At 37.9% G+C, this 11,520-nt stretch overlaps 3 protein-coding genes across 4 annotated transcripts; 1 reads left to right on the top strand and 2 right to left on the bottom strand.

Moving 5' to 3' along the window:
* The first annotated feature begins 458 nt into the window (after window positions 1-458).
* Window positions 459-4,504, top strand: LOC147847385 (uncharacterized). 2 transcript variants are annotated; one of them, XM_087339261.1, is made up of 6 exons: window positions 459-992; window positions 1,144-1,512; window positions 3,245-3,490; window positions 3,571-3,830; window positions 3,933-4,104; window positions 4,189-4,504. In XM_087339261.1, exons 1-5 carry the CDS (start codon window positions 522-524, stop codon window positions 4,057-4,059), a joined length of 1,473 nt encoding a protein of 490 aa, XP_087195387.1. In that variant the 5' UTR covers window positions 459-521; the 3' UTR covers window positions 4,060-4,104; window positions 4,189-4,504. The 2 variants fall into 2 exon arrangements, with proteins under 2 accessions (XP_087195387.1, XP_087195386.1); XM_087339260.1 differs by having other exon boundaries at window positions 3,933-4,504.
* Window positions 4,505-5,928: 1,424 nt separating this feature from the next.
* On the bottom strand, window positions 5,929-8,365 carry LOC147847384 (uncharacterized). Its single transcript, XM_087339263.1, has 4 exons — window positions 8,049-8,365; window positions 6,798-6,920; window positions 6,380-6,670; window positions 5,929-6,295 (listed from the first exon to the last, which is right to left on the bottom strand). The coding sequence occupies exons 1-4, from the start codon at window positions 8,307-8,309 to the stop codon at window positions 6,092-6,094; spliced, it is 879 nt and encodes a 292-aa protein (XP_087195389.1). The 5' UTR covers window positions 8,310-8,365; the 3' UTR covers window positions 5,929-6,091.
* Window positions 8,366-10,262: 1,897 nt separating this feature from the next.
* On the bottom strand, window positions 10,263-11,514 carry LOC147847383 (large ribosomal subunit protein uL4c-like). Its single transcript, XM_087339264.1, has 3 exons — window positions 11,327-11,514; window positions 10,939-11,085; window positions 10,263-10,620 (listed from the first exon to the last, which is right to left on the bottom strand). Exons 1-2 carry the CDS (start codon window positions 11,484-11,486, stop codon window positions 10,973-10,975), a joined length of 273 nt encoding a protein of 90 aa, XP_087195390.1. The 5' UTR covers window positions 11,487-11,514; the 3' UTR covers window positions 10,263-10,620; window positions 10,939-10,972.
* Window positions 11,515-11,520: the final 6 nt, after the last annotated feature.

The following is an 11,520-nucleotide window of genomic DNA, read 5'->3' as shown; positions in this document are numbered from 1 at the left end:
ACTTTTTGGCTTTTTTTCAAGAGATGAAATATCAAAAGAACCTTTCCAGAGATATTCTTTGGCTTGTACATTTGAGAGAGAGAGAGAGAGAGAGAGAGAGAGAGTACAGAAGAGTTGCAGAGATTTCCCAATTGTGGTTGCCCTACATGCAGGAATCAGCTGTGGTGAAGGTATTGTGTGACTTCTGCTCCAAGGAGACAGCCATTGTTTACTGCAAAGCTGATGCTGCGAGACTATGTCTTGCGTGCGATCGAGATGTCCACTCTGCCAATGCTCTCTCCCGACGACACTCTCGGACTCTCCTCTGTAATACATGCGCTTCTCGCCCGGCTTCTGTTCGATGTGTAACCAAAAACCTCTCTTTATGCCAACAATGCGATGAGACTGGTTCGCATCAGGCGCATTCGCACCTGCCCATTAGCTCCTTCTCAGGTTGCCCCTCAGGCATTGAACTTGCTGGCATCTGGGAGTGTGTCGTGGGTGATCTGGCCACATCAGATCATGTCTCTAATCCACCGGCCATGAATCATGTCAACCACAGGAATTTCCCGGTTGATCTAGGTATAACATCGGATCATGTCTCTGATACACCAGCCATGCATCGCAGCATCAAAAGGAACTTCACGGTTGATCTAATGAATGCATCAGATCATGTCTCCTATCCGCTTCTCATAAATCGAAGCAAAAAAAGGAACTTTCCAGTTGATCTGGTGACGACATCAGATAATGTCTCTTATCCACTAGTCATGAATAAAAATGAAGAAAGAAATTCCCCCATTAATTCATCATGGAATCCTATTTGTTCCAATAGTATCAACATGGATCAAACAAAAATAAATTTTCTTGGTGGTCTCGGAGAATCTGATCATGTTTCTAGTCAATCCAAAATGGATCAAGGCCTAAGGAACTTTCCAACTAGTTCATCGCATGATCCTGTTTCAGCTAAAGTGGAGATCAACGAAACCAAAAAGAGTTTTTCTATTTTCCCTGATGTAAGTGCCACAAATAAGGGGATGTGAGTCTGTTTTTTCCATTGGTTAATGGCATGACTAAGTCGAGCACAGAAATCTACACATTATAACCCTTGCTATAACATTTTGCAGTTAGGAAATGGGTCAAATCATGTGCTCTCTGCTTGTGTAGGTTGGAGAAACAAACAAGGATCAATGTTTGCCTAGTAAATCTAAAAGAAAGCAAGATGTTCCTCAACAGAGTCTTAACGCAGAAAATGGTGAAGAGATCTTCAAAACCAAACAACATTTACTGCCATTGACTCTAGTTCCAAACTTGTCTGAGAAAGAAAGATCGCCTCACGTAAGACCTTTAGTTAGTGCAGATTTGCAACAAATACAAGAGAAGAAGTATGAGGATCATATTCAACATGGAATCAATGATCAACTTCCACTGGAAACTAATCGCATTGAAGCTCAAGCAGTTATTTCTGAAAATTTAACAAACTGCATTCTTCAGGGAGATTTCTGGAATTACAATATAGACTGTCAAGAAAATGAGGTATCTCTCCTTTTATGTTCCTTTCTCTATCTCTTTTTCTGTTCGCCGTATCCTTCTTTTATCGAAGTTACCGAATTATGTCTGAAAACAAAATAGAATAACTCTATATCATCTCCTTGAGATGATGCCCTACTACTGGTTGTAGAGGGTTATACATGTAAGCTTTGAATGGTGATAGCACATCAATTATGTCTTCCCAAATTTTTTGGAGAAAGTGCTAAATGTTTGGACATGGCATGACTCATGGCCATATACTATCTTGATTAGCATGATAGGAGATGTGGGAAACAAAACCAGAGAAGGAAGAAAACAGTTTCTTTTAGCTGTGAATTCGAGATAGAAAGCTATAAAACTCACTCATCAACTAGAAAATATACAGAAAACATGAATATCTAATAGATTGAAATAGATACAAACAATAAAGAAACATGATCAGATCTCTTATCACTATCTTTACTATACGTGTCTCACTTTGCTTGAAGCATGAAATAAGTCCTATATGTCACGCATCATGCTTTTGGGCCACAACCTCAGATATCTGGGCAAGTTGATCTCATATCCAGATCGTATTATCACTCTTTGCTCCTTCAACCGTTGCCAAGAGGTAACCGGGGAGGGGATACAATTTCTCTAGTGCAAAAATTAAACAAATTTATGGAAATTCTCAAAATAAATGCATGGAAATAAACAAATTTTGCTTGCAGAAATGGTATTAACTACGATAAGAAAGTTCACCTTCACAATTTGGAAAATCAACCAATTGCAACAGCATGCTGAATTAAACAAAATAGTATTGTATGCTTGTTCTCCCTAGCTATATTGACTTTATCAATTAGCATACATTCAGGTCATTTATTCATTTTTGGGTAAGTGAGAAATTCATTGGGAATTCAAATACCTGTTGTACACAAGACACCCCCATTAATTGCAATGTTTATATGGCCTCATACATGAAGTATAGAAATAGTGATCGATCATGTAAGATGTAATTGTGAACAACCTTTTGTATCTTGCTTATGTGATTGCATTCACGTAGACATCTGGATTAGCATAAATACGACATGGATGATGGTACACATTATTAACCGTCTTCTCAGAATCATTAACATGTCTTCGGCCTGTGCAAATGGATGAATGTCTCCAAATAACTCTACATATCCCCAAATATCACAAGTACTATTATCAAGTTCCTTGTTCAGAACTTGTCCTTTCCTTTATAGATGGCCCCCCAAGAGGGCCTACTACCTAGTACCTACAGAAGCCAAGAAGAAAAGTTGAACCTACACAAAATGACAGCATGATAAATTTTCAACTAGAAGTTTTCTATTAATCATATTGCTCATGTTAAGCATTTCTATGTTTTTTTAATCTCTCTCTCTCTCTTTTATGAACTCTTCGAGATTGATGTTTCTTCCTATGCCTTTGGAACAGCCTGCATATCATATTTGGCCATTGTATACAGAGTTTTCTTATTTACAGCAGCAGTGTATTCCATAGTCAAACACGGGAGTTGCTTTAAGATGTGGGCCCTGGGTTCAATGATTGTTATCTTTAACTTTTGGGCGTTATTAATTTCATGAGGTAATTTTGTTCGGTCATGTATTAATCCCAAATTTTACAGTGTATACGTTTTGTCCTTCTTGACTAAGGTTATATAAGGTGATAATGCATCTTCAGTGAATATCTTCCATTTGATCAGTAATGGAGTAGCCATGGTTCTTCTTTTTGACAGACTAGAGGAGATCATATTGAAGATCTCGTCTTCTGCAAAAATGGCATGACCATTGATGACTTCAATATGTCGGATGTTGATCTTGAATTTGACAACTATGAGATGTTTGATACCTCATGTCTGCAAACAGAAGAGTTCAAAGATGTAACATCGTCTTGTTCTTCGATGGGACAAAGTAGATCATTTGTTGAGTCCAGTATTCACGTGGAAAGTATACAGGCAGGCAACACAGTAGATTCACAAAATGTTGGTAAAAGCCTCCATGTCTCTGATTTCCTAGGCTTTCTTTTAAGATATGAATGTTTCTTATGCTCTTGCATATGCAGGCTATAGCACAACCAAGGGACTCTCTTTTGCCTGAACAAGTTCTTGAAAGTCCAAGGATTGCCAATGTATCAGATTCTCTGTCCCTTTCAGGATTGAGTGGTGAAAACCCTCTGCTTACAGACTACCCTAATTGCAGCATGTTATCTGGCAAGTTAAATGCCAATCCACAAGGGGGATCCACAAGCCACAATAAAGAGGCTTTTGCCAAAGCACGAGATGATGCTATGCTTCGATACAAGGAGAAAAAGAAACACCGTCAGTAAGTAAAAGAAAACTCCTCAAATTTAAAAGGAAAATACAGTTGATGTTTTTGGATATTCTATTCAGTTGCAGAATCTAGATGAAGCTTCTATCTATGCAGGTATAAGAAGAAGATTCGTTATGAGTCTCGGAAAGCTGGGGCAGATAGCAGAAGGCGGGTCAGAGGACGGTTTGTGAAGGCTGGAGAAGCATTTGATTATGATCCTCAGGCAGTAATGAAGAGTTAGAAGAAAATCACATATCTTTTTACCTTGAATCCATATTGATTATAGGTATATGAGCTGCTTCCTTGCAGATATGTTTTGGTGATAAACCAATGGACATAATGAAGTTTAATCAATCATACCTTTATGCAGATCACCAACATTGCTATCATGTTACACTATTTTTTGCTAGCCCCTCGGGATGTCTGCATGTCAGTGCTTCATCCTGCCCCTTGTACTGCAAGATCAGAGGGATTGTACTTCTATTGAGAACGATCTCTCCATTTATGGAGCCTATTCTTTGTGTGACCACCATCTAGACATGTATGGCATATTTGCTAGATATGCTCCAGAGTATTTATGGATTGAAGGAATTGTGGCATGAAGTTATATACACCAACCTATGTGATTGAAATTAGAGGGGTTTGGTAGCTATGAGGCTTGCTAATAAACACAGAAATTTATGATTTTTACATTGCAATGAATAGAAACATGAGCTTCAGGATTTTCCATGTGTTTTGCTTGAGTATGCATGCCTGGGAAATTGAATATAAATAATTTCTTATGATATATATACAAGTACTGGTATATTTAGTATTTTATGTTTGACAGGATAGAACACTTATTTGACCTATTTTAAGGAGCGCTGCAAAGTGAAATAGCTGGAAGTGTTCAGCAGTTCATATAGCATGTATCTTATTTTATGAAGTGCAGATCAATCAACAACTGTGCCATTAGATTTTGGCATATTACCTTTGTCGATGGCATTTTCCCTGCAGCATTAACCATGGTTCTCTACAAAGCTACCCCATCCATTGATTTATTTGGTCTACACGACACCATAGTTTGAAAAACGTACCATTTATCTGGATGTGATGTAATAATACCAAGCTTACTCATACAAATTTAACCTCTGAATACATTTACCTTTGGGAACAAGACTGAAGTCTCTGTGAACCTAAAGAATCATCAAATTGACATATGTTATGATTCTAATTTTTTATCTTCATGGATTAGCTTGTTCATTGAGCCATTTTATGCATGCTTCAGGTATTTTCTCCATTTCATTTAATGAACTAGTTGAAATGCTTGCTTCCTTATCTAAACAACATAGCACATAGACATAGTATAGTTTACATGTTCCAAAAGGGGTGAATTTGGGGTCAAATGTGAAATGCTATAATAAGATCGATTCCTAAAGCATTGTTTGGTGAAACTTCTCAGAATTTATGATGGTCAACATTCTTGTCCAGTTTGACTTTTATCTAAGATGCATTTACGGAAGAGCATAAACAAACATCAATCAAGAGAATTAATGCTATCTATTGCTTTATGCAATTGTCAAAGATGAACAAGCAAGATTGGGTTCAAATATGAGATGGTACAAGAAGATTGACTCTCAAACTATTATCTGGCAGACCTAAGATTCTTCAAACCGGAGCAGAAATTGTTCAATTAGACTTTATCTAAGAAGCATTTATGAAAGAACAAAGGTTGATTTTCCTTGACATGATGATTTACGCAAGGTTTGATGAAGACCAGCCAAGAAAGGATTGATGCTATCACGTGGATATTAATGTCAAGAATACATAGTTACATTTTTACTGCAGAGGTCAATTTTATCTTTTCCAACCAAATGAGAAGGCATATTGTATCTTACTCAAAAAATAAATATGTTATATTTCCTACAAAATCCAAAGAATAGATGGGTTACATTTACTAGAAAACTCAAAGAATAAATATGTTACATTTACTAGAAAGCTCAAAGAACAAATACATTACCTTCACTAGGCTAAAGATATAAAACTGTATGCTTCACCTTATATATGATTTTGTCCATGATGTAAGCTTCACTTGGTATAGAAATGAGAATAGGCCAACTAAATACAATACTCTCACCAAAGACTCTTCACATGTCATGATATATAGAGATTAATTATATCAGCATTTGATGCGACAAGGACTCTTTATTTATCCCTCTCTATGATTCTTTTAGAGTAACTACAGGTTTTGTAAGGATTGATGTGAGTCATTACCAATATCATCCAGCTTTTATTCACTCATCTTTTTTCTTAAGTTCTGCTTCGGTTTTTCTAATGTAAGGCGAACTGCTGAATGCATATTCCTGTGCAAGGGCAAAGAAAACCATCTCCAAGCATATTAGCAGATTTTGAATTGCTTCTTCAATTTGGTCAACTTCTAACCATATGTGATCTGAGCGAATAATGCCTATGGCAGCTAGGATTTCTAGAACTATTCCCTGCAATTTTGCAAAATAGAGTGATAACCAGGAACAATCTCAGTTTTCATTCAACTTTAATGAATTTGTTTTACGAGAATTTACCTGCCAGAAAGAGAAAAATACAATGCCTTTGACACACAAGAATTTGGCTAATGGATTATGTGGAGCCAATTCCTTCACAAACGCATGGTAAAAGAGTACCAGAGCATACAGAGCTAATGAAACAGAGATATTGAGCACAACTGACACAGAGGTGCTAATGATGCCCCTGTATATCCCAAACAACTGCATAGTGATCATAAATATCGAGAAGACTGGTCGGATGATGACAAATTGCCATGTCCACCACTTAAGAAGCTTTAGCACATTCTGATTTAGGTGCAGTGTGTGAGGCTGTAAAATCGATTGACATAAGTGTATGATTCAGAGTCGGGCCTTGCCATCAATCAATAAAAGCCGAATCCATTTAACAAAAAGGAGTTTTTGAAACTAGAATACTTAGAGTAGGTTCAGCATTCACCACAAACAGGTTCAATGGGAAAGAGATGTGGATGGGGCGTCCCTTGATCTCATCAGGGACAATGTTTTTGTCCATGGATATGTTCAAATAACTGTACATTAAGGAAAGAAATTTGGCAATCACCTAAACAAAACGCAACAGGAAACGGTGGTGAGAACAAGAAAACATGCCGAGATTACTCTTCAAAAAATTGTGTGTGTATTTAGCAAGCAACGAACACCTGATCTCAAATGGATGTGTATTCATGCACATAGAACATTCTCGTACGCCTTGCAGCTTAGGGGGGTTTTCATTTAGAAAAGAACCCCCAGTGCAGTATCATCATGGATTCAAATGTTAATGAAATAATCATGATACGCATACTTGTTCATGAGTGATCGTGATGATGACAAAAAAAGGATACAACAACACTACATCTTGCAGTGGAATTGTGCGTTTATGTATGTAAATATGCATTGAATGTGTGACTAGAATTCAAAGAAAGGTAAGGATAGGCCAACCCACAGTTGGGTAGCCTTATCGTCGCCTGTAGTTGGCATACTGAAACTATGGTCTGGCCAGAGGTCGATTATCCATCCATTCTTCCAAGGGTTTAAGGTTATATAAACAGGTCTTTACTATTATGCAGATTTTTACTGTTGCAATATATTGCTGAGTTTCATTGGCCCTTTCAGCTTTTTAGAGATGTTAGAACATCTTTCTTGCTTTACCCCCACTCTATTGGTGGCTGTGATTCATGCCGTTAATGCCCTACAGTTCCAACTATGCATAGTTCCTATCGGATGTAATTGATTCTATATTATGGATGCATTCCATGTGGGCCTCTTAATTCACTAATTCTGTTTTATCCAAATGATGATGCCTTGTCATGTGTTCTCATATTTCATGGATGAGCTTGTCTGTTCAGGTTTGTGACTAGTTCATGGCTTGTTTCATCTCAAGGTTGGTTTCTATGGACTACACCAAAGCACTCCTGACAATGATGAAGACATTGATGATGCAGATGTGAGCCTTTGTGGATTTGGAAGTGCATGTGTGCATGGACAAGAAATCTGTGGATGCAGATGTTTGTGTTTATGTTCATGATAATGTCGACATCGGTGTCAAGGTCGACGAATATCATTATCATTATCACATTCATAACAAACATGATCAAGACCATGATCATGATCACAATAACAAATGAAGAGGTGTAAAAAACCTGGCATGATCACACTGAAAAGAGGGAGGTAAGGAGAAGAGAGGACCTACCAGGGCCTCGTAGCATTCTTTGAGAGCTTCGAGGAACGAGAAAAAGACAGTGCTCCCTCTGACATCGATCAAACCGATGAATGCAACGACGGCATAAAAGGGGGCCATGGAGACGATGATAGCGATGGCACGCTGCTCCTTCGCCACGCTCCAGTTGCGCAGGTGCGCCATCACTAGGCGGGCTGTGGTCACCAGTGAGGTGAGGGTGCAGAGCCCTGCACCAATCAGGGTCCAGCCACGAGCCCCCAACAAGAAGCTCATCTCTCTCTCTCTCTCTCTCTCTCTCTCTCTCTCTCTCTCTCTCTCTCTCTCTCTCTCTCTCTAAGCCCCTGCTTCTCTTCTGATAATGATTGCCCTGCTTCTGATATTGGTGCCCCTGCTGTTCTCTCTCTCTCTCTCTCTCTCTCTCTCTCTCTCTCTCTCTCTCTAAGCCCCTGCTTCTCTTCTGATAATGATTCCCCTGCTTCTGATATTGGTTCCCCTGTTGCTGCTTCTTCTTCTTCTTCTTCTTCTTCTTCTTCTTCTTTAGGATAATCTGGTTGTTCATTTTCTTCACACTTTGTGAAGAGTTTAAATGACCAAAATCTCACTGATTCCAGTTCAGAAACCCGTCTCTCGGATTCGCAAAAAAAAACAGACATACCGTGGGGTTCCTTCCTTGTTTTGTCAAGTTCCCATCTCGACCCCGTGGCAAGCATTGGGCGTAAGAACTACACTGGATCATCTTCGATGCTACATTTTCCATTGAAACGGGGTGTTTTGCAACGTAATCATCGAATAGATGTTTGTATCGTGAAGAGTAGTTAGTGGGCTAACCGTTTTGTCCATAATGGCATTTGAAATGAAGTACTCTTAATCATTTGTATAGTGGCGGCGAGAGTCTCACATGTGTGCATGGACATCGAACTTTCAAGGCACTCAATCTTTTAGTTAGATAAGGGGGTTCAATCTATATATACTTTCCATGTGACTTGGTTTAACCTATAATCAATTTATCCAAGCAACAATTAATTTGTACTCCTTAAAATGCAGTTTGATTAACCTTTAACCAATTCACCCATCACCCAAACAAACAATTTCACATCAAAAAACAATTCATAGGTTAATAGTTTCTTATAATTGTCTTGGATGACTGTGAAAAGGATAATTACATGCATTGAGGTTGTGCAAGGGATTGAGTGTTTTTAAGACTCGTATCATATATAATTAGAATGTAAATGCTATGCACTCCTTTGAGTTTGAAACAAAATTTCAGCTATGGACAATAATGCTAGGTCATACATGCACATAAGTATAGAATTCAAATGCTATATATATGACCCATTCACCATTTGGGTTGTAACAAAACATCCTACAATCCCTATTATAGCTCATCAACACAAATTTGATATCTAATTAGAAGAAAGTTACAAATTCTTTCAAAATCTCTATATTTGGAATGCCTTGATTGGAGTTACTTATTCCAATATTATCAAGATATATGCATAGAAAACTCAGAAATTACACACTCAACACCAAAATAAACGAATGAAGTCACTAGATTCCCCTTCCGATACTACAAAGATGCATGAAAGATTCAAAATAGCTAAAGTCTTGATTTAGGTGGTGGAAACAAGGTATTTCTTGGTTTAAAAATGTCGATTCATGTATCGATCTCCAGGCTCAGTCATCACCCAATCTATTGAAACAAACAGAAGGAGGCTCAAACAAAAAACACTTGTGTGGGTTTGGGTGCAGCCTCCCCTGCATGTATGTCATAACACGAACTGAAGGGATGGTGGATCAAAAGAGTCCGATATCTCCCAAAGGGATAAAAGTCATAATTGGCACAATACAGATGTTTGTTCTTCCCCCAAGGATATTAGTTGTGGAAAATCCATGAAAGTCCAAATGATGCTTAGTGAGAACAATTGGAGAGCCTACACTGCCTTTCAACAAAGCTGACTTTATGGTGCTGCCTATTGGTTGTCCTATTGGTAAGATTTGAGTTAGCAAAACAACTTAGTTTTTCGATCAAGAAAAACAATTCCTCTTTACATGTGCCAAATAGCATGTAACCGTTCATTCAATCCCATCTATCTGAACAAGTGTTCCATGTTCTCTAAGCAAGTAACATGGATAATCTCTGCATGATTATGTAAGGTTATGATTAACCAACTGTTTGAAGCACCTTATCATCCATTCATTAAATCATTATTTTTGTTTAAATCAATGTGCAGAAGCAAAGGAAAGAGCTTCCCATAGAACGTTGGATCAAAAAAATTCAGAAGGTTTTTGTGGAAGATGATTCAGGCTCCCATTAACAGTGCAAGATGACGCTTAGTCACCGTACGAGTTTTCATAAGGCATCGGCAACTTATCAACCTCTCTCTGTTTCTAAATTAAGAGATTTTCACCTCTCACAACCATCAAACACGAAAAATGAGCTAAACTTCTGCTATGAACAAATCAATTTGTCCCGAAAAACAAGAAAACGGGGGCACTTGATTGTTAATCATTGAGCTCCTTTGGTGTCTTCATGTATCTCCGCATCTCTCATGGTTCTAACATTTGCAGTTATTTTGAAACTCTCCTGGATTACATACAACCAAGAAAAAGCATATTTAACATTTGGTAGTTGGATTCAAATAATAAAACATATAACAGAAAAGACACATGTAGGATCCAACATGGTGAAGATGCATTAGATGTGAATCATTATCAAGCTTTTCTCAATTACTGAAAATTCGCAATCCATATATGCATATAGCATGTCCATATCAACTGTTTGCTTGAATGTAGCATCTTTTCATATGATTTTGTCTTAAGTATAACAGGATAAATATGTGTGTGGAAGAAGCCATATATATAAAGTCAAGAATTTATGATTGAAAAAATAAATTCTTCTTACCAAGGGCATTGTGTGTCTCTTCGTAGCTTGCATTTTATGAAGTTTCACTGGATTCTCCCTCGCCTCCTTCTTCGTCTTCTTCACCTCCTTCTTCATCTTCTTCGCCTCCTTCCTCCTCATCTTCAACATCACTATCCTCCTCTACACCTACGAAAACGCAATACCATTTCAATAAGAAGAATGTGCCAGAAACTCAAATGTCTTAAAACATCATGATATATGACTACACTATGAGACGTAATGCCTTAAATATCAAGAAATTGCAGTAAATGACTGAACGATTGGAAGAAATTCCCTAAAATACTGTTATGAATGCCTTAAAACATTGTGTTATAATCACATTTAGCAATCTGATCAAATGCAGCAAGCATATATGGATCCCCCATACCATCAACACCATAGCGTTCATTGAGGTACTCGATGGAGGATTTGGTGAAGATAAGCTTTTGGGCCTTCAGGACATCAAAAAGATTAAGATTCCGTGGAGTCATAAGCTGAAGGGTATTCAAATTCTGGCTTGATTTCACCAAATTCTCTGTGGCATTCATAGTAAAGAGCAATGACGGCTTAGTTGGGTCGGCT

This window comes from Azolla caroliniana, unplaced genomic scaffold (genome assembly GCF_043228905.1).
Source record: "Azolla caroliniana isolate FFs.n. ecotype wild unplaced genomic scaffold, voAzoCaro1.0.p SCAF_1090, whole genome shotgun sequence".
Classification (NCBI taxonomy): Eukaryota; Viridiplantae; Streptophyta; class Polypodiopsida; order Salviniales; family Salviniaceae; genus Azolla; species Azolla caroliniana.
Note: the sequence above shows the minus strand (reverse complement) of the source record. Positions and strands in the feature narration are given on the sequence as shown.